The following is a 27,500-nucleotide window of genomic DNA, read 5'->3' on the forward strand; positions in this document are numbered from 1 at the left end:
GAACCAGAGCAGAACTCTGTGCTGAATGACGGACAGCCCTAATGGACCTAATTACCCTGTCACGTTTGACGGACAGCTGGGTAATTTCATTCTTTTGTTGAATAAATGATTCCTGGAACCTCAGTCACGACCAGGCCGTGGGAGACGTTGAGCCATGTCACAGACGGGCTGGTGGAGACGTTTAACCACGTCACAGACGGGCTGGTGGAGATGTTTAACCACGTCACAGACGGGCTGGTGGAGATGTTTAACCACGTCACAGACGGGCTGGTGGAGATGTTTAACCACGTCACAGACGGGCTGGTGGAGATGTTTAACCACGTCACAGACGGGCTGGTGGAGATGTTTAACGCCGTCACTGACGGGCTGGTGGAGATGTTTAACCACGACACAGGTGGAGCTCAACCTCCATCTACTCTGGTCAGTCCTTCTATCGACCTTCTCAATAACCCTCCAACTTAGATCAGCAGGGACAGGTGAGTTAGGCCAGGTGAGAGAGGAGTTAGGACAGGTGAGTTAGGCCAGGTGAGAGAGGAGTTAGGACAGGTGAGTTAGGCCAGGTGAGAGAGGAGTTAGGACAGGTGAGTTAGGAGAGAGGAGTTAGGACAGGTGGGTTAGGAAAGGTGAGTTAGGAGAGAGAGGGTAGGACAGGTGAGTTATGACAGGTGAGTAAGGAAAGGTGAGTTAGGAGAGAGAGGGTAGGACAGGTGAGTTATGACAGATGAGTTAGGACAGAGGAGTTCGGACAGGTGAGTTAGGAAAGTTGATTTAGGACAGAGGAGATAGGACAGGTGAGTTAGGACAGGTGAGTTGGTGAATCACCTGTCCTATACAAGCCCCCCAAAAACCAGTCAGAACATTGATGAGTCAGACGTACGTGTTTGTGTGTTTCTGTGTTTGTGTTTGTGTGCGTGGGTGCGTTGGTGAGTGTGATTGTTTTTGCGTGAGTGAGTGCGTGTGATTGTGTGTGCATGGGTGCGTGTGACTGTGTGTGCGTGGATGCGTGTGATTGTGTGTGCGTGGGTGCGTCTGATGGTGTGTCCTCTCTTCCCGAGGACGTGTGTGAACATCAGGCCCAACATGGTCGCCTCCTGTTCTCTCCGCCCTCCAGAAGCTCCAGCTGTCGGCCAGCATCATTATGAGCTCAATGAGCCTCTGCCAGCAGGTGGTACCAGCTGATTACACGGGGGGGGGGGTAGAGGGGGTAAGGAGAGCGAGGGGGTGAGGCGAAGGGGTGAGGGAGGTGGGTGAGATGAAGGGGTGAGGGAGGTGGGTGAGGGAGGTGGGTGAGGTGAAGGGGTGAGGGGGGTGGGTGAGGTGAAGGGGTGAGGGAGGTGGGTGAGATGAAGGGGTGAGGGAGGTGGGTGAGGGAGGTGGGTGAGGGAGCTGGGTGAGGGAGGTGGGTGAGATGAAGGGGTGAGGGAGGTGGGTGAGGGAGGTGGGTGAGGTGAAGGGGTGAGGGGGGTGGGTGAGGTGAAGGGGTGAGGGGGGTGGGTGAGGTGAAGGGGTGAGGGAGGTGGGTGAGATGAAGGGGTGAGGGAGGTGGGTGAGGGAGGTGGGTGAGGGAGGTGGGTGAGATGAAGGGGTGAGGGAGGTGGGTGAGGGAGGTGGGTGAGGTGAAGGGGTGAGGGGGGTGGGTGAGGTGAAGGGGTGAGGGGGGTGGGTGAGGTGAAGGGGTGAGGGAGGTGGGTGAGGTGAAGGGGTGAGGGAGGTGGGTGAGATGAAGGGGTGAGGGAGGTGGGTGAGGGAGGTGGGTGAGGTGAAGGGGTGAGGGGGGGTGGGTGAGGTGAAGGGGTGAGGGAGGTGGGTGAGGGAGGTGGGTGAGGGAGGTGGGTGAGGGAGGTGGGTGAGGGAGGTGGGTGAGGGAGGTGGGTGAGGGAGGTGGGTGAGATGAAGGGGTGAGGGAGGTGGGTGAGGTGAATGGGTGAGGGGGGTGGGTGAGGTGAAGGGGTGAGGGAGGTGGGTGAGGTGAAGGGGTGAGGGAGGTGGGTGAGATGAAGGGGTGAGGGGGGTGGGTGAGGGAGGTGGGTGAGGGAGGTGGGTGAGGGAGGTGGGTGAGGTGAAGGGGTGAGGGAGGTGGGTGAGGTGAAGGGGTGAAGAGAGCGAGGGGGGAGTTAAGGGTAAAGCCTCCCCTCTCTATGCACATACCCCCCAAAACGATATGACTTCCACTGAAACGGGGTAGGCGCGCCCCATTGCGTGGCATCGCCTCTGGTGGGGGTGAGGCGAGGGGGGTGAGGGGGTGAGGATAGGGGGGCGAGGGGGGCGAGGGGGGCGAGGGGGGGGAGGGGGGGAGGGGTAATGACGTGTGAGGGGGGGGAGAATGTTTGCTGAACATTAGCGATAATTCCTGACAGATGCCAGCTTTGTTTTGGAGACATTTTGCACAACCAAATCTCACACACACACACACACACACACACACACACACACACACACACACCCACACAACCACACACACCACCCTAACAATTGTGTATACACACACACAAACAAACAGAGCTTAGTGTCAACACATCACACACAAAGCCTCAACAATAGCGCCGGAACGAGGCAAATTAGATAGGATAAACACACAAACACGCACACACACACACACACACACACGCGGTACGTTCCTCAGTAGTCACTAGTTAGAGATTACTAATGGTTTTGTGATGACGTCATTGCTTCTGAAGAGTCACAGCAGAACAACATCTCTCTCTCTCTCTCTCTCTCTCTCTCTCTCTCTCTCTCTCTCTCTCTCTCTCTCTCTCTCTCTCTCTCTCCGTCTCTCTCTCTCTCTCTCTCTCTCTCTCTCTCCCTCTCTCCCTCTCTCTCTCTCGCTCTCCCTCTCGCTCTCCCTCTCTCCCTCTCTCTCTCTCTCTCTCTCTCTCCCCCTCTCCCCCTCTCTCTCTCTCTCTCTCTCCCTCTCTCTCTCTCTCTCTCTCTCTCTCTCCCTCTCTCTCCATCCGTCTCTCTCTCTCTCAATCTCTCTCTCTCTCTCTCTCTCTCTCTCTCTCTCTCTCTCTCTCTCTCTCTCTCTCTCTCTCTCTCTCCCCCTCTCTCTCTCTCTCTCTCTCTCTCTCTCTCTCTCTCTCTCTCTCTCTCCCCCCCTCTCTCTCTCTCATCCGTCGCTCTCCCTTTCTATCAGTAAAATGGTGAAAAGGTCTGTAAGATAAACATATAGATCCCCCCCCCCCCTCACCAGGGTGTTGAGGGCGTGGTCGGACCGGTCCATCTGGTTGGACTGGTCCATCTGGTTGGACTGGTCCAGCTGGTCCTGGTAGTCCTGGTAGTCCTGCTGGTCCTGGTGGTCTTGGGGTTCCTGGGGGTCCAGGGCTCTACAGGCCCGGCAGTCCCCCACACAGTCCCCCCTCCCTGGGGAGAGCAGTGCCGCCAGTGCCCCAAGAACCGCCAAGCTCCACGCAGCGCTGCGCATGGCTAACACGCTACGCTACCGCTAGCGCCCTGCGACGACCAGGAAGGAGTGGGTCGGCCGGCAGGAAGTAGGAGACGGCTGCAGGAAGTAGGAGATGGCTGACAGGAAGTAGGAGACGGCTGACTGGAAGTACCGGGAGACGACGACTGTCCAGGTGGAGGGTAGAACGACGGCAAGGTTTGATCTGGAGAGAGAGAGAGAGAGAGAGAGAGAGAGAGAGAGAGGGAGAGAGAGAGAGAGAGAGAGAGAGAGAGAGAGAGAGAGAGAGAGAGGGGAGAGAGAGTTTTGCATTTAAATCACACCGTTATTTTAGATTGTGTAGGGATTGGAGAAAGAGGTTGGAATAGAGCAGGTCAAGCGTGTTTGTTTGGTGAAGCCATTAATAAAGTTGAGTTTGAACATTACCACTGATGACTCTGAGTGCTCCCCCGCAAAAACGCCTACTGATGTAGGCTTTTTGTGCCTAAAGTAGTATGTGTGTGTGTGTGTGTGTGTGTGTGTGTGTGTGTGTGTGTGTGTGTGTGTGTGTGTGTGTGTGTGTGTGTGTGTTAAAAGCCCAGAGCATGTTCACAGTGATTACAAGACTATTCACATCAGACAGCAGATCAAACAGATCAATATCTTTAGAGAGAGAGAGAGAGAGAGAGAGAGAGAGAGAGAGAGAGAGAGAGAGAGAGAGAGAGAGAGAGAGAGAGAGAGAGACAGGTCTAGCATGTTCACTGGCTGTGAAACTTTTGTTAGAAGGGGGGTATGGTGGAGGCGACAGGCTGATAAACCTGTGACTCATTGTCGTGTCCGTTAACGGGATACAAACGCAGAAAGATAAGTCGTTAATGTGGAGATAACCTAAAGACCTAACACACACACACACACACCACACACACACGCACACGCACACACACACACACACACACACACACACACACACACACACACTCATAGATACACACAGACACACACACTCCCACTTACGCACACACAAACAAATCGTTGACACACACATACTCATAGACACACACACATACACAAACAGGCATACACACACACACACAAACACACAAACATACTCAGACACACGCATACTCATCGACACACACACACACACACACACACACACACACACACACACACACACACACACACACACACACACACACACACACACACACACACACACACTCATAGACACTCATAGACACACACACACTCCATATCACACTTATTCTCACATGGCTTTGATGTCCTCCATTGCTCTCTCTCGCTCGCTCTCTCTTTGTTGTGTGCGGGGGTCTCTCGCCCGTCTGTGATTTCCGCGGATGGAAACATATAAATGACCCGATTCGTCACGCTGGAGGTACGTCTCATGCTGACAGCCAATGAGAATCATGTGTGCAGTTTCTTCAGGTCGCTGCGTTAACCTATCAGACGTCCAGGACACAGAGTGGTGTCAGGCTGGTGAGGCTGACCACCTGACCACCAGCCGGGCAACCAGCCTCTCAAACAGCCTCCCCACCAGCATCACCACAGCCTTAATAAACATTACCTCACCATGACCAGGTCATGACCTCACCATGACCACGTCATTACCTCACTATGACCACGTCATTACCTCACCGAGACCTCACCATGACCACGTCATTACCTCACCATGACCACGTCATGACCTCACCATGACCACGTCATTACCTCACCATGACCACGTCATTACCTCACCGAGACCTCACCATGACCACGTCATTACCTCACCATGACCACGTCATTACCTCACTATGACCACGTCATTACCTCACTATGACCAGGTCATGACCTCACCATGACCACGTCATTACCTCACCATGACCAGGTCATGACCTCACCATGACCACGTCATTACCTCACCATGACCAGGTCATGACCTCACCATGACCACGTCATTACCTCACCGAGACCTCACCATGACCACGTCATTACCTCACCGAGACCTCACCATGACCACGTCATTACCTCACCGAGACCTCACCATGACCTCACCATGACCACGTCATTACCTCACCGAGACCTCACCATGACCTCACCATGACCACGTCATTACCTCACCATGACCTCACCATGACCACGTCATTACAATACAACATACCAGTATAGAATGGCACCATATCATTACCAACCCTCATTATCATCATGTCATTACGTATTTTTACCACACCCTGACCAACTGGCCAAACACCCTACCATGACCTCATCATTATCCCATAATGACTATATCAATTCTATGTCATTACCCCACAATTACCAACCCAGCGCAGCATCGTTAGAGCTTCGTTTCCACACCATTACCACACAACGCCATTTTGTGTGTATGCAAATGTGTGTGTGCTGCATGCGCGCATGCGTGCATGCGTGCATGCGCGTGTCTGTGCGTGTGCGTCTGAGCGTGTGTGCATGTGTGCGTCTGTGTGTAGTGTGATTCTCGTGTTTTCGCTGTTGTAACCTTCTACAATACTCCATGAGCTATGATTCTGAGTTTTCACCCATCGTATTCCACAGCATCACCAGTTCTCCTCCTCCTCCTCCCCCCCTCCTCCTCACCCTCCAGCTCACCCTCCTCCCCCTCCTCCTCACCCTCCTCCTCACCCTCCTCCTCCACCTCCTCCTCACCCTCCTCCTCCTCCTCCTCCCTCCTCCTCTTCCTCCTCCCTCCTCCTCCTCCTCACCCTCCACCTCCTCCTCCTCCTCCTCTCCCTCCTCCTCCTCACCCTCCTCTCCCTCCTCCTCCTCACCCTCCTCCTCCTCCACCTCCTCCTCCACCTCCTCCTCCACCTCCACCTCCTCCTCCTCCTCCTCCTCCTCCTCCACCTCCTCCTCCACCTCCTCCTCCTCCTCCTCACCCTCCATCTCCTCCTCCTCCTTCTCATCCCCCTCTCTGTGTGTTCTGCTCATTTGTTTGCTCGTCGATTGTTACTTCCTGCTGAGCTACCGCGCGGCGTTGGCGTTGGCGGCGGTGGCGGCAGCGGCGGCAGGGTGAAGGACACATTAGCCGCTCGGCGGCCGCCTGATTGGATGGATTAGGATCTGCACCAGAGCCCCGCTGTCTAATAGCCTCGCCCTCCGCAGTACAGGAGGGTGGTCGGGGCAATTCCCCTCTTGGTTTTAACTGTTTACTGTCTGTGGGCAACACTCAACCTGTGTGTGCGTGTGTGTGTGTGTGTGTGTGTGTGTGTGTGTGTGTGTGTGTGTGTGTGTGTGTGTGTGTGTGTGTGTGTGTGTGTGTGTGTGTGTGTAACGGGGGGGGGGGGTTTGTCTGTGTGTGTGTGTGTGTGTGTGTGTGTGTGTGTGGGAGGGAGTTGTGTGTGATGGTGTGTATGATTGTGTCTGTGCGGTGTGTGTTTGTGTGTATGATGATGTGTGCGTGTGTGTGTTGTGGTGGCTGTGATCGACTAGAGATGAAGTCTATTTACCGCTTTAAAGATAAACGACTCCAAACCAACTGAAGTCAAACCACAGATCAGCCTGCAGCTCTGAGATAAAGGAAAGACTGTAGCTGTGATAGAGGACAGACTGTGATAGAGGACAGACTGTAGCTGTGATGGAGGACAGACTGTAGCTGTGATAGAGGACAGACTGTAGCTGTGATAGAGGACAGACTGTGATAGAGGACAGACTGTAGCTGTGATGGAGGACAGACTGTGATAGAGGACAGACTGTAGCTGTGATAGAGGACAGACTGTAGCTGTGATAGAGGACAGACTGTGATAGAGGACAGACTGTAGCTGTGATGGAGGACAGACTGTAGCTGTGATAGAGGACAGACTGTAGCTGTGATAGAGGACAGACTGTAGCTGTGATAGAGGACAGACTGTGATAGAGGACAGACTGTGATAGAGGACAGACTGTAGCTGTGATAGAGGACAGACTGCGATAGAGGACAGACTGTAGCTGTGATAGAGGACAGACTGTGATAGAGGACAGACTGTAGCTGTGATAGAGGACAGCATCTCTGTCTTAAGGCTGGTCCGTACCCGAGTGTCTTCAGCAGGCGTAGCAGCTGGATCTCAAAGGTTAGGGTTTGTTAATCAGACAGCGTGTTAGATGTTGGCGGGTTAATGAAGGTGAGAGTGTTAACGTTCGGATCTGAAGGAGAGGAGTAGCGGGGGGATTAGACCTCCTCTCGCTCACACTGAGCCAGTAGAAACAATAACGGACTCTCCTGAGCCCAGGGAGAGTTGTGAGGGCTGTGTCAACAGCAGAGTGCTTCACAAAATCATTATTCCGTCCAGGACGCCAGTCGGTAAGAACGAGCTGCTGATAAACGCCGGCACCAAGCGGGTTAATGCAGAGCTCTGACCGAGAGGGAGTCGAACCCACATCGTAGTCGGCGTCATAGCGAGACCAATAATCAGCGCCATAGTTAGCGTCATAGTTTGCGTCATGGTCAGAACCATTGTTGTTCTTGGATCCGGTCCTGGGGGTTGTTGGTTCGGTCCCGGGGGGGGTTCCGGGTTCGGTTCCCTCTGTGATGTGGCCTATCAGAGTTCATCTGCTTCGTTTTCTGCTGATTTAAGTCTGAGGGCGGCGGCCGGAGTCCATCTGTCACGGCGTCGGGCGAGAGAGCTTTAGACCCTGCGAGCGAGGCGGTGGGCGAGAGAGCTTCAGACCCTGCGAGTGAGGCGGTGGGCGAGAGAGCTTTAGACCCTGCGAGGGAGGCGGTGGGCGAGAGAGCTTCAGACCCGGCGAGCGAGGCGGTGGGTGGGAGAGCTTCCACCCCAGTCGTGGGGGCGCCGGGCGGTGGCTCAGCCGTCTCTCGTTAGTGTTCTCTGATAATTTCAGCCTCCTCTCCGAGGCTGAGTCACGCAGAGAGACCAGAGAGAGACCCAGAGAGACCACAGAGACCACAGAGAGACCAGACGGATCAGAGAGAGACCACAGAGAGAGCACAGAGACCACAGAAACCACAGAGACCACAGAGACCACAGAGAGACCAGAGAGAGACCACAGAAAGACCACAGAGACACCACAGAGCGAGACCACAGAGAGACCACAGAGAGACCAGAGAGACACCAGAGAGACACCAGAGAGACCAGAGAGAGAACAGAGAGACACCAGAGAGACCAGAGAGACACCAGAGAGAACAGAGAGACACCAGAGAGACCAGAGAGAGACCAGAGAGAGACCAGAGAGACCAGAACACGCAGAGAGACCAGAACACACAGAGAGACCAGAGAGACACCAGAGAGACCAGAGAGAGACCAGAGAGTGACCACAGAGATGTCATCATCTGAATCTAACAGTGGTCTTGTATAACAGACGCAGTGTTCCAACACTACACTCCTGACCAGAGGAAACCAACAATATGTTTTACACAACATAAGCAGCGCACGTCCATGTTGGAGAACGTGTCTGGGTACGGGGTATGATAAGGGGTACAGGGTATGATAAGGGGTACAGGGTATGATACGGGGTATAGGGTATGATAAGGGGTACGGGGTATGATAAGGGGTACAGGGTATGATAAGGGGTACGGTTAAAGGGGTACGTGGGGGGGGACTGCATCAAAGAGCCATTGATCGGTTATCAGCAGATTAAAGCGTCTCTATTCAAACGAGCGCCCCTCTCTCTCCGTACCCCCCCCCCCCCCCCCCCCCCCCCCGCGCGCTTAAGAACACAACACTGTCGGCATCCCTGTTTGCTGTTAATTAATCCCACGTTAATTACAAAGTAATTGGTTGGAAGCGCAACAGAAGGAGCCAGCGGGAACAACAGGCAGTAAGATAACCAGAACCAGCCTCTTTCCCGAAACCGGCAGCCTGCTGCAACAGCCTTAAAGAACAACAGGCAGTAAGAGCCTCAGAACCAGCCTCTCTCCCCCAAACCGGCAGCCTGCTGCAACAGCCTTAAAGCACAACAGCCATACAGAGACAGAGACGTGTTTGATCAGAACTCTTATTAATAACCATTCATAAAGCCTCTCTCCGGGAGAGCCGCCCTATCTCTCACACACACCTGTGGACTAACGAGCTGCCGGTTAATTAGTCAGGTGTGGAGTTAGCGCTGACGCCGCTGCGAAGCTTACAGCCCAGAGGGAGACGGAAAGGCGTGGAACAAGCTCGGCATTGTGGGTAACCAGAGGGATAGGAAATAGAAAGTAAAGAGAGAGAGAGAGAGAGAGAGAGAGAGAGAGAGAGAGAGAGAGAGAGAGAGAGAGAGAGAGAGAGAGAGAGAGAGAGAGAGAGAGAGAGAGAGAGAGATCTTTCTAAAACAACAGCCATGCCTTAGGGTAACTACTACTCGCTCCTACAGGAGTCCTCTACATTCCTCCTGGAACTCCTCTCTCCCCCTCCTCTCTCCTCCTCTCTCTTCTTACCTCCTATCTCCTCCTCCTCTCAGAGCTGCTCCTCCTGTTTCGGCTCCTGTTGCTCCTGCTGCTGCTGCTGCTGCTCCTATCCGAAGGCTGGGAGGTGAACTCATCCACTGTGGTCCTCCGCTCCTCAGAGGCTCCTTATATCCTCCCCCACCTCCTCCTCCTCCTCCTCCTCCAGCCCCACCTCCCCCAGAGAGGGAGGTCCCCATGGATGCGTTACGCACAGACCTCGGCGCACACACACACACACACACACACACACACACACACACACACACACACACACACACACACACACACACACACACACACACACACACACACACACGCACACACAGGGACCTGGTCAGGTGGAGTGTGTGGTGACGTGGGGAGGCTGGCTGTGACATCACCGCGCCCTCCACACCCCCGAAACGGGGGTCCCGGGGAGGACGACCTCGCCCCGTTTCCAAGGTCACGCCGGACCTCGCCACGGAGGGACGAGGACGAGTCAGACCAGGACTCTCTGTCTCTCTCTCTCTCTCTCTCTCTCTCTCTCTCTCTCTCTCTCTCTCTCTCTCTCTCTCTCTCCCTCTCCCTCTCTCTCTCTCTCTCTCTCTCTCTCTCTCTCTCATCCAAATGTTTCTCTCTCTTCCTTTTACTCTCTTTATCTTTATCTCTGTTCCACTCTCTCGCTCCAATCTATATTTCCCTGTCCACCTCTTGCTCTCTTCCTCCCCCTCTCTCCTCTTCTCCTCTTCTCCCTCCCTCTCTCCCTCCCTCCCGCCACTATCTCACCCAACCTCCATTCTGTCTCACCCCCAGGAGGTTTTGTCTCCCCCCCAGGAGGTTCTGTCTCACCCCCAGGTGAGGAGGTTCTGTCTCACCCCCAGGTGAGTCCAGTGATGGTGTTCCAGTGACGATGTTCCCGTGACGGTGTTCCAGTGACGGTGTTCCAGTGACGGTGTTCCAGTGACGGTGTTCCCGTGACGGTGTTCCAGTGACGGTGTTCCCGTGACGGTGTTCCAGTGACGGTGTTCCCGTGACGGTGTTCCAGTGACGGTGTTCCAGTGACGGTGTTCCAGTGACGGTGTTCCCGTGACGGTGTTCCAGTGACGGTGTTCCAGTGACGGTGTTCCAGTGACGCTGTTCCAGTGACGGTGTTCCCGTGACGGTGTTCCCGTGACGGTGTTCCAGTGACGGTGTTCCCGTGACGGTGTTCCCGTGACGGTGTTCCAGTGACGGTGTTCCCGTGACGGTGTTCCCGTGACGGTGTTCCAGTGACGGTGTTCCCGTGACGGTGTTCCAGTGACGGTGTTCCAGTGACGGTGTTCCAGTGACGGTGTTCCCGTGACGGTGTTCCAGTGACGGTGTTCCAGTGACGGTGTTCCAGTGACGGTGTTCCAGTGACGGTGTTCCAGTGACGGTGTTCCAGTGACGGTGTTCCCGTGACGGTGTTCCAGTGACGGTGTTCCAGTGACGGTGTTCCAGTGACGGTGTTCCCGTGACGGTGTTCCAGTGACGGTGTTCCCGTGACGGTGTTCCAGTGCCGGTGTTCCAGTGACGGTGTTCCAGTGACGCTGTTCCAGTGACGGTGTTCCCGTGACGGTGTTCCCGTGACGGTGTTCCAGTGACGGTGTACCCGTGACGGTGTTCCCGTGACGGTGTTCCAGTGACGGTGTTCCCGTGACGGTGTTCCAGTGACGGTGTTCCAGTGATGGAGCTGAGCTGAGTCCCTGTGGTTCCCGCTGCCCCCCCAGCCTGACGAGGACCCCACAGAGCCCAGTGGGACTCTCTCTCTCTGCTGCTCTGGTCCTGATGGGAGGGGGGGGGGAGGGGGGGGGGGGGGGGTGATGGATGGACCTGCAGCAGGACCGTTACTCCAGGACGGGGAGGTCTGCCTGTCACTGATAGGGGGGGCAGGTCTGAGGGCTGGCTCGGCCCCCCCAAGCAGGGGTCCATCCTCGTCTCCCCCTCCCCCCCACACCTGGAGAAGGGCACCGCTGTCAGGGGGGGAGGGGGGGAGGGGGGGGGGGGGGGGGGGGGGGAGGCGACGCCCGGTTACCGTGGGAACCGCAGCGTTAGACGGTACGCTTGGAACGGGACGAACTCCGACCCCACCGAAGGTTGACCTTCGACCCCGAGAGAGAGGGAGTGCCCTCTGACCCCCAGTGGAGTGAAGGGAGGAGGAGGGTATATCAGAATACACCAGCACGTCAACCTTCTAACCCTCACTAGAACTCACCTTTACTCTACTGGGCCTGACTTTACTGGGCGTAACTTTTCTGTATATATGTCATCATCAAGCACGTTTTATAGTCATTAAGGAGCAGGGAGGGGTTAGACAGTACAGAGACGGGTTGTTAAGGAGCAGGTAGGGGTTAGACAGTACAGAGACAGGTCATCAAGGAGCAGGTAGGGGTTAGACAGTCGAGAGAGAGGTTGTTAAGGAGCAGGTAGGGGTTAGACAGTCGAGAGAGAGGTTGTTAAGGAGCAGGTAGGGGTTAGACAGTACAGAGACAGGTCATTAAGGAGCAGGTAGGGGTTAGACAGTCGAGAGAGAGGTTGTTAAGGAGCAGGTAGGGGTTAGACAGTCGAGAGAGAGGTTGTTAAGGAGCAGGTAGGGGTTAGACAGTCGAGAGAGAGGTTGTTAAGGAGCAGGTAGGGGTTAGACAGTACAGAGACAGGTCATTAAGGAGCAGGTAGGGGTTAGACAGTACAGAGACAGGTCGTTAAGGAGCAGGTAGGGGTTAGACAGTACAGAGACAGGTCATTAAGGAGCAGGTAGGGGATAGACAGTACAGAGACAGGTCATTAAGGAGCAGGTAGGGGTTAGACAGTACAGAGACAGGTCATTAAGGAGCAGGTAGGGGTTAGACAGTACAGAGACGGGTCATTAAGGAGCAGGTAGGGGATAGACAGTACAGAGACGGGTGATTAAGGAGCAGGTAAGGGCTGGATATCAAACCCTTTCCACCAGCTGGCGTCACTATGAAGCCATACTTATATTACCGTATGACTCCATAATGAACGAGCTCACCTGTCAGTGAAGTCCTCTATTGGTGCTCCAGGCGGTCATGTGACCCCGGCGGTCATGTGACGGCAGCGTTCCGCTCCGTTAACCAACAGGTTTAACATCCCAATCACACAGGAATCATAACCTCCGTCACAGCCATCCCATAATGAGTCAGGAACATGGACGGTTCCCAGAGGTATTGCTGAACGATGTAGCCTGCTGGGAACAGATCCGTCACACATAAAGGATTCAATAAAAGAACTCATACAGAACCAACACAAATAGGATTATTTAGATTGAGATATGAAAACCAATGTATGAGACTGAACTCCGTCACCCCGGAATATAGAGGCAAAGCTATCATTTGTTTCATTGTTTTATACGTATTAAATTTATATCATTCCAAGTTATACTACTTTTACATTTGCATGTACATTTAGTGCGTTAAGCAGACGCTTTTATCCAAGCAATTTGTCAGAAAAAAGAGAAACAACAATATATCGCTGTCGGTGAAGTAAGGATGCTCATAGAACCAAGTGCCAAGCACTAACTATCGCTAAGTTAACACATTCCCCGTATACAACAGAGATAGATAGGGGTAAGATGCTACACGATGCTAAGTACTATTATTAAGTGCTACTACTGTTACTATCTCCATAAGGAGCTTGACTCGATCTCTCGGCCGTTTAAAGGCCATGACGTGAAGGAAATAAATAAACAATCTGCGTGGAGTGAAACGTTTAAGATAAGCCTTAAAAGACGAGCCAGCGTGCAGAGGAGGAAGACGATGATGGAGCGAGACGTCACCCCTCCTCCCTCCTCTCCTCTCCTCCCTCCTCTCCTCTCCTCTCCTCCCTCCTCTCCTCTCCTCTCCTCTCTCCTCCCTCCCCTCTCCTCTCCTCCCTCCCCTCTCCTCTCCTCCCTCCCCTCTCCCCTCTCCTCTCCTCCCTCCCCTCTCCCCTCTTCTCTCCTCCCTCCCCTCTCCTCTCCTCCCTCCCCCCTCCTCTCTTCAACCCTCCTCCATCTCCTCCGTCCTCTCCTCTCCCCTCTCCTCCCCTCTCTCCTCTCCTCCCCTCTCCTCCCCTCTCCCCTCTCCCCTCTCCTCCCCCCTCTCCCTCCGCGGCCGTTAACCCGATGTAGCGGAACGCGGAGCGTCACATTAATACAGAACCCCGGGACGGAAGACCCCCCCCCCCCCTCCATCAACCCCCCACCACCCCCCCCGGTCCCTCCATCACCCCCCCCCCCCCCCCCCATCCCCCCCACCAGTGTTTGATCAGCACTGAACAGAGATTTCATGAACCTGAATATTATAGTTATACTTATCAACTAACCCCGAGCTCAGCCGTGGAGTGGTGTAAGATAGTGGAGTAGTGTTAGACAGTGGTCTTTTATAGTGTAGTGGTGTTAGATAATGGAGTGGTGTTAGATAGTGGAGTAGTGTTAGACAGTGGTGTTTAAAAGTCTAGTGGTGTTTAATAGTCTAGTGGTGTTAGATAGTGGAGTAGTGTTAGACAGTGGTGTTTAATAGTCTAGTGGTGTTAGATAGTAGAGTAGTGTTAGACAGTGTTGTTTAAAAGTCTAGTGGTGTTTAATAGTGTAGTGGTGTTAGATAGTGCAGTGGTTTTAGATAGTGCAGTGGTTTTAGATAGTGGTGTTTAATAATGTAGAGGTGTTAGATATTGCAGTAGTATTGGATAGTGTAGTGGTGTTAGATAGTGGTGTTAAATAGGGTAGTGGTGTTAAATAGTGTAGTGGTGTTAGATATTGCAGGAGTGTTGGATAGTGTAGTGGCGTTAGACAGTGGTGTTAGACAGTAGTGTTAGACAGTAGTGTTAGACAGTGGTGTTAGACAGTGGTGTTCGACAGTAGTGTTAGACAGTAGTGTTAGACAGTGGTGTTAGACACTGGTGTTAGACAGTGGTGTTCGCCAGTAGTGTTAGACAGTAGTGTTAGACAGAGGTGTTAGACAGTAGTGTTAGACAGTGGTGTTAGACAGAGGTGTTGGATAGTGTCGTGGCGTTAGACAGTGGTGTTAGACAGTAGTGTTAGACAGTGGTGTTAGACAGTTGCGTTAGACAGTGGTGTTAGACAGTGGTGTTAGACACTGGTGTTAGACAGTGGTGTTAGACACTGGTGTTAGACAGTGGTGTTAGACAGTGGTGTTAGACACTGGTGTTAGACAGTGGTGTTAGACAGTGGCGTTAGACAGTGGTGTTAGACACTGGTGTTAGACACTGGTGTTAGACACTGGTGTTAGACAGTGGTGTTAGACAGTGGTGTTGGATAGTGGTGTTAGACAGTGGTGTTAGACAGTGGTGTTAGACAGTGGTGTTGGATAGTGGTGCTGGAGACAGTGGCGGTAGACAGAGGTGTTGGACAGTGGCGGTAGACAGTGGTGTTAGACAGTGGCCTTAGACAGTGGTGTTGGATAGTGGTGTTAGACAGTGGCGGTAGACAGAGGTGTTGGACAGTGGCGGTAGACAGTGGTGTTGGATAGTGGTGTTAGATAGTGGTGTTGGAGACAGTGGCGGTAGACAGAGGTGTTAGACAGTGGTGTTAGATAGTGGTGTTGGAGACAGTGGCGGTAGACAGAGGTGTTAGACAGTGGTGTTAGATAGTGGTGTTGGAGACAGTGGCGGTAGACAGAGGTGTTAGACAGTGGTGTTAGATAGTGGTGTTGGAGACAGTGGCGGTAGACAGAGGTGTTGGATAGTGGTGTTGGAGACAGTGGCGGTAGACAGAGGTGTTAGATAGTGGTGTTAGATAGTGGTGTTGGAGACAGTGGCGGTAGACAGAGGTGTTGGATAGTGGTGTTGGAGACAGTGGCGGTAGACAGAGGTGTTGGATAGTGTCGTGGCGTGGAAACACATTTAGAAGACATTTCATCTCTCTGCCTGGCAGCAGGCACGGCTTAAAATATTCACTCTGTTCATTTGAGTTGAGTCACATTTGAACACACACACACACACACAGACACACACACACACACACACACACACACACACACACACACACACACACACACACACACACACACACACACACACACACACACACACACACACACAGTACCGACTAAGTGAGCACGTCCCATTGGTTGTGATCCAGCGGGCTGCGCCGACGCTCGCAGGTGTTTTCAATCTGCCGACGTTAGCCGGACCGCTGCGCGCCGTCAGGAGGCGGGGGGGGGGGGCTCCGTGCTGCGGGGGGCTTCAGGAGAAAAGAGCAGCTCCAGAGGTTGACTGTGTGAGGGGGGAGGGGGGGGGGGGCAACTGAGGGTCTCAACCCCAATCACACAGGTAATTACAACGTCCTGTCGGTGGGGTCCATAATTACCCCCCCCCCCCCCCACACACCCCCACCCAGCCAACAGAAACACATTAGCGCCGAGAAGAGTTAGGCTACTGATTAGATCGTTCTCATCGGCTTCATTAACACCGCGTTTATCTTTTTTTGAGGGAGCGGCGGGGGGGGGGAGGGTCCATTTAAAAGACCCCTTACGGTCGCCGCTGAATATTTCCTAATAAATTCTTCTCGCGTAATCTGTGCGTAACGCGCTCCGTCGCGGAGTGATGATTACGTGCTGAGCGCGTGTGCATATATCTGTCGCCGGGATGAGAGATGATAATAGAACAAAAGGCTTCTCCTCCAGGAGGAGACCGGCTCGTGTGTGACCGACCGCGGCTCGCGACTGGCGTCAGAGGAGAGAGCAGCACGCAGACTCACACACACACACACACACACACACACACACACACACACACACACACACACACACACACACACACACACACACACACACACACACACACACACACACACACACACACACACACACACACTCGTTATCTCTCTTCAACACACTTCCTCACTCTCTGCCACACACACACACACACACACACACACACACACACACACACACACACACACACACACACACACACACACACACACACACACAATATGTCTCTCACACACATTCTCTCTCTGCCGTTCACACACAGACACACGCGCACACACACACGCGCTCTCTCACTCACACGGCCACACTCGCTCACTCCCACACACGCACACGCACACACACACACACACACACACACACACACAACCACAGACACACACACACACACCCGCAACCGCTCCCAGCACTGTGTGCCTGATGGAGTGAGTCACTGTTCAATACAATCCGTAGAGCAAACACTCAGGGCCAGTTAAGTAGCCGTTAGTGTTCGACCATCAGTGCTGCAGAGAGACGTTGGTATGGAGTCCACTCACACGCGCACACGCACACGCACACGCACACACACACACACACACACACACACACACACAGACGTTTACTGCACGGTGCAACGTGACACCTTCAACAAGTCGTTTAACACCAATTGTTCCATCTAGAAATGGAACGAAAATAGTTAATTAAAATGATTGAATTTAATAAATCCAACGTGTGGCCAGAAAAGTCAATAGGCTCCATCTGAAAGTTGCAGAATTAAATTAACATTATGTAACATACAAACGTTCTATTTGTTTTTATTCTTTCTGTAGCCTACATAAGATCACATGTTTGAATACTTATGAGGCGAGTTATTTCGGGTGAACTTTTTTTCGTATTTCGTGAATCCGAGAAGCCAATCAGAGGCTTGGCGTGGATTGACCTAGCCAATCAGAGCGGACGTTCACACCAAACGGGGCGTGGTAAAACCCGGAATTCAACAGTTGATGTCCGCTCTTTGTTTTGTCAACACAGTTTAACTGCTCTAGTAGATTAATGATTCTCAATTAATCTATATTTGATTAAATATGAATATAGAATAGATGATCAAATATAGAATATATACATGTTTGATTAAATCCTTATAGACTCCAGATTCTATTTGACGGGTAAGTTCAACTAAACGACACTTTTCTATTGATTGAACTAATCCCGATTCCGGGTTTAATGTCTCTCAGTCCGTCGTTACCCGGAGAGTTGGTGTAGTCTAAAAAGTAGGAATGATACGTGTTTTAATCTCGTTTTGTTTACTTCCAGAGTAATTTCAGCGCTGGGACATTTCTGTAAAGGGTTTTAGTAGCTCATCTTATGCGGTCTCATGGATTTCTGGACGAGCAAAAGTCATGCCAAAATGACCCCTACAAACACAACCCCAGCTATAAACTACACACAAACTCATTATCTATAATTAAATACATACAAAGGGCAAAAATACTTTGATAAAAATATTAGAATATTTTGTGTGTGTGTATGTTTAATGTTAACGTATTAAACTCCTGATTATACAGTAATATAGCGCCGATTATATAGCTTAAAAAATATTATAAAAAAATCGAATCTTACATTTTTTCTTATTATAGAATAAACCCAACTTGGTGAAGAAATAGTTACAGAGGCCGGACCTCGGTGACCTCATAGCTACCACCTGTTTCACCTCCTGGGTGTCTAATGGGCTGATCATGGTCCCACGTTCACGCAACGCAAGGGAGTGGCGCCTTGTTCACACTACATGCGTCCGCCCATGTGTTTCTCCGGGTTGTATTACAAAGGCGATTTCATTGGACAGTGTCCTTGCGTATATTTGCATAACGCAGTCTGATTGGCCGACGGATCCGTCGCTCCCTGAAAGTTGGAACGATTCTAAACTTTTTGACTCGGGCCACGGAGCCGACAGAACGGACGGACCCACAATGCATTTCGCGAGCGCCCCGTGCAAAGTCAATGAGATCCGTCGACGGACGGAGGTAGTGTGAACAAGCGCTTACGGACCCCTTACGTCCCTGCGGACCCTCGTTGCGTCCACCACAAGGGCCGGACGTGCGCCTCCCAAACATTGTAACCTTCCGTCGAGGCTACGCAGCAGCAAGGGGCTGTGATTGGTCCGTTCACTAAAACCCGACACAGAACCAAAACAGGTTCCCGGCGGCTTCGAAGTGTGTGCGTGGTCCTTGCGTTGGGTGACCATGGGACCACAATCAGCCCCACTGTCTCACCCTGCGTGTCTAGGACCCGGACCCGGACCAGGACCAGGACCCAGACCAGGACCAGGACCCGGGCATGGAGGAGCTGTACACCCTGGACCGGGAGGTGGGCCGCGGGAGCTACGGCGTGGTGTTCGAGGGCCGCGCCTCCAAGACGGGGTCCCGCGTGGCGCTGAAGCGTCTGGCCTGCAGCAGCCCCGAGGCCATGGAGCTGTACCTCCAGGAGCTGTGGGCCATGAGGACCACCGCCCGGGCCCACCCCAACGTCATCGCCCTGCACGCCGTCCTGCTGCAGACGGGGGCGCGCACCCTGCGCCCGCTGGGGCCCGGGCGGCTCCCCCTGGACCTGGTGGAGGCGGCCCTCAAGGGCCGGGTCTCCGGGCCCCGGCCCCGCCCGGGCCACACCCGGCCCCGGCTGCAGGACCGGACCAACCTGGACGGAGCCCCTGCCACCGGGACCCCCAGCCGGCCCCGAGGGAGGAGGGGGCGGAGGTAGGGCTGGGCGATTAATCGAGGTTTGGTCGATTTTAGAGTCAAACGATCACAAAACTAATATAATCAGGTTGTTTTTTCTCCATTAAATGTTTTATAGAAACAGCTGGATACATATCTGTACATTACTTTAGATTTGAACATTTTCTTTTTGACCATTTTGTGTATTTCTTTCAAGGCGAAGTTCTCAGTTACAAAGGGTTTTTTGGGAGAGACATGCTTAACAAATGCATCATGTTTACAAACTCAAAAACAATCGTTTGAAAAATCGTGACTTCGATATCGACCAAAAATAATCGTGACTATGATTATTTTTTCCCATAATGCAGCAGCCCGCGGCGGAGGTCCAGCGGGGGGGAGGCCCCCGCCCGCTGCAGGGCCCTTTGGCTGGTGATGGAGTTCTGTGACGGAGGAGACCTGAACCGCTACCTGCTGTCGCGGCCGGCCGACGAGCGGCGCGACCGCAGCGTGGTGGAGCAGCTGAGCCGCGCGCTGGCCTTCCTGCATCGCCTGGGCATCACGCACCGCGACCTGAAGCCCGACAACGTCCTGGTGCAGGACAGGCCCGGCGGCCCCGTCATCAAGGTAGGGGGGCCCCCCCCCAGGGGTCAGCCTGAAGCTCCGGCATGCTAGCACACAATAACAATACAGCGTTCTGCGTCGGCTTAGCTCAGGAGGTAGAGCGGTTGCCTTGTGACCGAAAGGTTGCTAGTTCGATCCCCGGCTCCTCCTAGCTGAGTGTTGATGTGTCCCTGAGCAAGACACTTCACCCTAACTGTTCCTGACGAGCAGGCTGTCGCCTTGCAGGGTTGACTCTGCCGTCGGTGTGTCAATGTATGTATTATTAACCGATGTAAGTCGCTTTGGATAAAAGCGTCTGCTAAATGCCCTGATTGACATTCGCATTCAGGGCGGTCAGCAGACTCTGTTCTCCAAAGTGATCTACAGTAAGTATTGACATGAGTCAGAAGAAAGAGAAACAACAATATATCGCTGTGGGTGCAGTAAGGATGTTCATAGAACCAAGTGCCAAGCACTAACTAACCATCACTAGGTTAACCCGTTCCCCCGTATACAACATAGACAGCTAGGATAAGACGCGATGCTAAGTAATGTCTTTAAGTGCCCGGACGTACAACATGTGAAGCCTCTTGATTCCCCCTCTGACCGGTCAGGTGTCTTACCGCTGTTCCCCTCCCGGCCTCTAGGTGGCGGACTTCGGTCTGAGCAAGATGAGCGAGGGCCCGGGGGAGGGGGAGGGGGGCAGGCAGCTCTTCTGGTCCACCTGCGGCTCGGACTTCTACATGGCGCCAGAGGTGTGGGCGGGGGCGGGCTACACCGCCCAGGCCGACGTCTTCTCCCTGGGGGTGGTGTTCTGGGCGGTGCTGGAGAGAATCACCCTACTGGAAGAGGGCACCACCCACCCACAGCTAGGTACCTGTTATTAATGTTATTAATGTCATTACAACTGTTAATGTCATCAGGGCACCACCCGACCACAGCCTGGTCACAGGTGCTAATACTGTTATTAATGCTATTAAGGCTATTAAAGTGTAGCATACGTGCTACATGCTACATGCTAGCTGCAGACTCCCTAGCCCGTGTGGAGCATCGCGTCAGGGCGCTCGGTAGCTGCCATCTTTACCGCTAGCGGTTAGCTATGCACCACACGGAGATGAGTTGACTTAATTGATTGGCACATATTAAATATAATATTAGACGTGCCACGGCCGGCCGCGCGGCTCATCCATCACCCAACGGCGCGGCCGTGAAGCCCCCCCCCCCCCCGAGATGAATGATGATTTTTTATTAGGATGATTCTTATTATTCGACCCGGACTCCCCCCGCTCAGATATCGTCTGTCGGCAGCCATTACTCATTCTGTACTTCCCTCACCTTTATCTCCCCCCCCCCCCGCCGGCCCCCAGGCCCGGGGCCCCACATCACACACTTCACATCACACATCACACACCGCACGGCCGTTTGTCAAGCGCTGTCTGGGTGCCTTTCAGAGCCGGCTGACTCTCTGATCCGGCGCCGCTGGCTGGATGTAAACGGCTCTCTGGTGTGACTCTGGATCTGGACCTGGAGGCGTGGGGGCATCCTGTTGTTAGGGGGGGGGTCCGTCAGACTCTAGGGGGGGTCCGTCAGACTCTAGTGGGGGTAAGTCAAATTCTAGTGGGGGTCCGTCAGACTCTAGTGGGGGTCCGTCAGACTCTAGTGGGGGTCCGTCAGACTCTAGGGGGGGTCCGTCAGACTCTAGGGGGGGTAAGTCAGATTCTAGTGGGGGTAAGTCAGACTCTAGGGGGGGGGGTCAGTCTGACTCCTATCAGGGGAGTCAGTCAGAATCTGTGGGGGGGGGGGGGGGGACAGTGAGGCTCTTGGGGGGGGGGGGGGGGGGGGGGGCAGTGAGACTCTTGGGGGGTCAGTCAGAAGCAGACTGCACATCGTTCTGACCACTCCCAGGTGGTGACCGTCGTACTGCCAAGGTAAACACCAGCTGTTGGCCCTCGGCTCCGCTGGCCCCCCACAACCAGAACCAGGACCACAACCACAACCAGAACCAGAACCAGGACCAGGACCACGACCACGACCAGAACCACAACCAGAACCAGGACCATAACCACAACCACAACCACAACCAGGACCACAACCACAACCAGAACCACAACCAGAACCACGACCAGAACCACAACCACGACCACGACCAGAACCACAACCAGAACCAGTACCACAACCAGGACCACAACCAGGACCACAACCACGATCAGAACCACAACCACAACCACAACCACGACCAGGACCAGAACCACAACCGAACCAGCCCTCTCCTGCCTCAGAGGAGAGAGCAGAGAGGAGAACACCTGGGTCAGGGTCAGCCCAACATCTCTCCTGTAGGTCGTACTGTCTAACTTTAGTTGAATGTTCTCTCCTGTTAGTCGTACGGCCCTCCGTTAGTCGTACGGCCCTCCAGTCGTACTATCTTCCTAACGTTGGACATTTGTCTGGTGAATTGAACGTTCTGTCAATCCTACATTATATCAGTCAAAGGTTCTGTCAGTGGTTTGTTCTGTAGTGGGGCAGAAGAATAACCTACGTTCTAGCAGCTAGACAGAACGGACTGACGAAAGGACAGACTGGCAGACTGATGACAGGACGGACTGACGGACAACCATCCAATCCAGGGCTTCTCTGCTCCAGCGTCAGTTTGTCAGCCGAGGAGGTGGAAACCAAAAAGAGAAACTGGTCCTCTTCCCTCCCTCCCTCTCTCTCTCTCCATCCCTCTCTCCCCCCCCACGTCTGGTGGGCTTTTCACGCCAGGATGAAGCCCATTAACCCCCCCTCCCCCCCTCCCCCTAGGAGCCAATAGGAGGGAGAATCCATCAGACTCTATAAGAGAAGCATTAGGACCAATCGTCCTCTGGCTTGTTGCTATCGCTCGCCGTTTCACGTCCTGTCGCTCAGGGCTGGGGGGACACGGGCTGGAGAACACGTTAAACACACAGGCTAGAGAACACGTTAAACACACAGGCTAGAGAACACGTTAAATACACTGGCTGGAGAACACGTTAAACACACAGGCTAGAGAACACGTTAAATACACGGGCTGGAGAACATGTTAAATACACAGGCTAGAGAACACGTTAAATACACAGGCTAGAGAACACGTTAAATACACTGGCTGGAGAACACGTTAAACACACAGGCTAGAGAACACGTTAAATACACGGGCTGGAGAACATGTTAAATACACAGGCTAGAGAACACGTTAAATACACAGGCTAGAGAACACATTAAATACACTGGCTGGAGAACACGTTAAATACACTGGCTGGAGAACACGTTAAACACACAGGCTAGAGGACACGTTAAACACACAGGCTAGAGAACACGTTAAACACACTGGCTGGAGAACACGTTAAACACACGGGCTAAAGATCACGTTAAATACACGGGCTGTAGGAAATAATAACAACATGCCTCTCGTCCTCAACACGCTGAACACACGCTACAGAACACGGCTCTCGTCCTCAACACGCTAAGCACACGCCTCTAACCCCTCATGCTACAGAAGTGTCTCGCTCCATTAAAAGATAAGAGCTCAGCTGGAGGATCTCTCTCTCTCCCCCTCCCTCTCTCTGTGTGAGGGTCTCTCGCCCTAACCCCCTCTCCCCCTCCCTCTCCCTCTCTCTCTGTGTGAGGGTCTCTCGCCCTAACCCTCTCTCTCTGTGTGTGAGGGTCTCTCGCCCTAACCCCCTCTCCCCCTCCCTCTCCCTCTCTCTCTGTGTGAGGGTCTCTTGCCCTAACCCCCTCTCTCTCTCTGTGTGAGGGTCTCTCGCCCTAACCCTCTCCCTCTGTGTGAGGGTCTCTCGCCCTAACCCTCTCCCTCTCCCTCTCTCTCTCTCTCTGTGTGAGGGTCTCTCGCCCTAACCCTCTCCCTCTCTCTCTCCAGGGGCCTATGTGTGTCGGGGTCGATCGTCCGGCGTGGTCCCTCTGGGCGTGGCCCTACAGGAGGACCCGACCCTCCAGCTGACCATCCCCATGAGGTCCCGGAGGGCCCCCCAGCTGCCCCCCCCCCCCCGGCCCCGCCGTCTCCCGCCTCCTGGCGGCCATGTTGGCCCACGACCCCCTGGCCCGCCCCCCCGCCGCCCGGCTGGAGGCCCGCCTCCGCTCCGCCCTGCTGGCCGACGCCCGCTGATCGCGGCGGGAGGCGGTCGCCGTGACGACCGGCCGGTAATGGTCCCCCCCCCCCCCCCCTCTCGATCGTCCTGGAAAAGCTTTTACTGTTTACACGACGCAAAGCATCGGAGCGAACTGAGCGCGCTCAGTAGCCCCCAGGGAGGGGAGGGACCAGCTGATTGGTCGCTGGAAGGGACCGCCTGACCCCGCGGCCGGGCTCCCCTCGGTCAGCGCAAGATGCTAAACTATGCTAACCTACGCGAACGTCAACGCGGAGCGTCTTAATGTCGTTTCGCTTGATGAACGTACATGGTCACGTGACCACCACACCTGGTCCTACAGATGTTCAGTCGGTTGCCGCGGGGACGGTATCCGGGCAGGAGTCCCTCGGTTCTGATTGGTGGGCGTTGGAGCGTGTGCAGACAGGTGTCTGCGCTGGCGCTGGTTTAGCCGTGCTAACTCATGCTAGCCGTCAGACAGCATGAGATGATAAAGCTTTAGCCCGTAATGTAAATACACATTCTCTGCTTTCAAATGTCAAATGTGCATCAAGAATGAGGTGTAAGGTTTTCAAATATATTTTTATGTTTTCCAACAGTCTCTGTCCTTCATTCCCTTTGCACGCGTGACAATGAATTGACCTCCAGCTCCGTGGCAATCGTATCTCAGAGAAATGTTGATTCTCCAATAACCAGCCATCAGGTCCTCGCCTGTCTAGTGGGAACACACACACACACACACACACACACACACACACACACACACACACACACACACACACACACACACACACACACACACACACACACACACACACACACACACACACACACACACACACACACCCCCCTCTCTGTTCTGGAGCTCCATCAGAGGCGGTCTCTGACTGCGGCGCGACGCCCTAAGCGGTGAATTAACCCGCGTGTCGCTGGTCGATAACAGACCTCCGGACGTCGCGTGACGAGCGGCCTCACATCACCTGGCCCGCAGAGGGGAGGAGTCAGCACCTGGGAGGGGGAACGGTGTGGGGGGGGGGGGGGGTGGTGTAACAGAGGGAGGGGGAGCAGAGAGAGGGTGGTGGGAGGGGGGGGGCTAGGGTCTCCATGCGTCACATCTGCACCATTACTCCCCCCTTCTGCCCAGTCACGACGAACTCGCTGAATCCGGGAAATTATCCACAAGTCCATCACCCCGCAAGACGGGAGGGGGTGAGGAGGGAGGGAGTTGAGAGATGAGGGGGGGGGGAGAAGGGAGCAGAGAAGGGGTGAGGAGGGAGGGAGGTGAGAGATGAGGGGGGGGGGGGAGAGGGGGTGAGGAGGGAGGGAGGGGAAGAGGCGACGAGAGAGGAGGTCTTTTCATGAAGCTGTTTATTTGACTGTCGGTCGTTCTTCCTCTCTGGTGATAGTGTATCGCGGGCGCCCTGGAGGGTGGAGGTGACGGAGATCAAGGCGGAGTAATTGGTGTCGCAGCAGTCGGTGACACACTCACAGACCAATCACCAGGGTCACAGGCCGGGGCCTGACCTCTGACCCCCGGAGGAGTCGCTTAAAGCACCACACTGGAGACACGGAGGCTGAAGACAGCGAGTCTTTATTCAGGAGAGGGATGGCGGGCTGAGACGGTACAGGCACGAACAGGATTAGGTGCAGCTTCTTAAAGACCTATTTATGCATCACATCAAGTCTATTTCCTGCTTCATAAAACACAGCGCGTGCTGCAAGGGTACCGCCCGGTCTCGACCAATCAACGGCCGGCGTCTGGAGACGCTGGTAATCTGCGACGTGATTAGCCAGGAGGCGTGAAGCCCAATGTTCCCCGAGACAAAAGGTCTGGTTCCGCTGGCAGAACCAGATTACTTTGAATAATAAAAGTGGGGCATTCCGACACTGATGGGGGTTTCTCGTCACCATGCCGACGGGTTCCACCTGCGTGGCGACGGTTCGACGCCTCGCAGACGGACCGCCTTGCTCAGGGGAAATGGCGCAGACCAAAAATGTCTGATCCTAAAAAAAGTATAAAATATCTTTATTTTAAACTGATAGCCACTAGCAGGCGTAGCGGGTACGGCTAACAGGCTACAGCTAGCAGAGCGCTCACCTTCCGTTTGTATAGTTATCTGGCCTCAACCGATGCGGCTAGCTGGATAGCATTACCCGCGACAGCTAGCTTACCCTCAGGGTTACAACCGGTAAACGTTCTGATAGCGTGTGCTAAGCAGAGCGCTAACCCTGATGGCTAGCTTCAACCGATACGGCTAGCAGGATAGCATTAGCTGCTACTGCTACGGGCTGTCAGTTTGAATCCATTAATAAGAGTCGTGGAGACAGGAAGACGCCTCCAGGAACTGAGCAACATTTCCATTGGCCTTCTTCACACAGCGGCCATCTTGGTTCTGAACGCTGGCTGGGGGGGGGGGGGGGGGTCCGGTCTCTAGGGGGGGTCCGTGTCAGAGTAGGGGGGCCAGCAGATCCTTCACCATGTACGGCCCCTCCAGCTCGTAGCCCAGCTTCCTGTAGTAGTTCCTGGTGCCCACCCCTGAAGAAGAACACACACACACACGTCAGCATCACACACACACACACACGGGTGAAAGACCATTCTCTCTCTCTCCCTCTCTCACCAGAGATAACAGCCAGTTTGCAGGATCCGTGCTCCTCTGATGCGATTCGTTCCGCCTCCTCCATCAGCATCGTCCCAAAGCCCTGAACACAAACACACACACAGATCAAAGGTCACGCTACCACTACACATTATACACGCTACATTCAACCATGTGTTCAAAGTGATGGTACTGCATTAATATCTCTGTGTGTGCGTGTGTGTGCGTGTGCGTGTGTGTGTGTGTGTGTGTGTGTACCTGGTGCTGGAACTTGCTGGGGTCTCGGCTGCTGACAGGAACCACACTTCCGTACACGTGAAGCTCACGCACGATGGACACGCCCCCCTTCAGCTCCGGGCGAAATGATTGGTCAGAGCAGCGGCGCAGGCGCAGCAGACCAATCAGGATGTCCTGTTCAGGGTCCTCGTAGGACAGGAAGGTCTCCCAGCCGCTGTTAGCCACGTAGTCCCGCCGCACCAGCTCCACCTGAGACACAGCACACCTGGTCAGGTGGGTGGAGTTACCTGGTCAGGTAGGGTGGTCACCTGGTCAGGTAGGAGGGGTCACCTGGTCAGGTATTAACAGTAAGTTAATGTTATATGTTATATTGTTATAATGTCATAGTGCTACAGAGATATATGTTGTTTTTTAAATTGTTGTATGTTAATGTTACATTTCATATGGTTTACTGTCATAGTGTTATAGAGTTTTATGTTATTTTTGTTATATGTATGACGTCTACTGCGTAGATGAATGATGCTTGCCAAGAAGAATTTTGCTGTGCTGAAGCAATTTGGTACATGCAACAATAAACACACTTTGACTTTAGGGTGGTCACCTGGTCAGGTCAGCTGGTCAGGTAGGGTGGTCACCTGGTCAGGGGGGCGGGGGTCACCTGGTCAGGTAGGAGGGGTCACCTGGTCAGGTGACCACCCTACCTGGTCAGGTAGGAGGGGTTACCTGATCAGGTAAGGATGGAGTTACCTGGTCAGGTAGG

The 27,500-nt window shown here is 53.8% G+C and overlaps 2 protein-coding genes and 1 pseudogene across 2 annotated transcripts in view; 1 reads left to right on the forward strand and 2 right to left on the reverse strand.

Annotated features, from left to right (window-relative positions):
* Positions 1-2,908: 2,908 nt before the first annotated feature.
* Positions 2,909-10,437, reverse strand: LOC115538973 (putative uncharacterized protein DDB_G0271982; annotated as a pseudogene).
* Positions 10,438-17,465: 7,028 nt separating this feature from the next.
* LOC115538976 (serine/threonine-protein kinase pdik1l-B-like) lies at positions 17,466-24,074 on the forward strand. Its single transcript, XM_030350177.1, is given in 6 exon segments — positions 17,466-17,640; positions 18,758-19,224; positions 19,554-19,809; positions 20,433-20,658; positions 23,678-23,793; positions 23,795-24,074. Coding segments are annotated over 5 exon segments (1,143 nt in total). The 5' UTR covers positions 17,466-17,640; positions 18,758-18,808; the 3' UTR covers positions 23,924-24,074.
* A 1,401-nt stretch (positions 24,075-25,475) lies between these two features.
* The window catches only part of LOC115538974 (elongator complex protein 3), a 14,093-nt gene continuing 12,068 nt past the window's right edge, over positions 25,476-27,500 (reverse strand). The window contains exons 13-15 of the mRNA XM_030350175.1: positions 26,762-26,989; positions 26,525-26,606; positions 25,476-26,439 (exon numbers count right to left, since the gene is read on the reverse strand). Coding sequence (XP_030206035.1) covers positions 26,351-26,439; positions 26,525-26,606; positions 26,762-26,989 — 399 coding nt within the window. The 3' untranslated portion in view covers positions 25,476-26,350. The remainder of the gene's footprint in view (positions 26,440-26,524; positions 26,607-26,761; positions 26,990-27,500) is intronic.

The sequence above is a fragment of the Gadus morhua genome, unplaced genomic scaffold (genome assembly GCF_902167405.1).
Source record: "Gadus morhua unplaced genomic scaffold, gadMor3.0, whole genome shotgun sequence".
Classification (NCBI taxonomy): Eukaryota; Metazoa; Chordata; class Actinopteri; order Gadiformes; family Gadidae; genus Gadus; species Gadus morhua.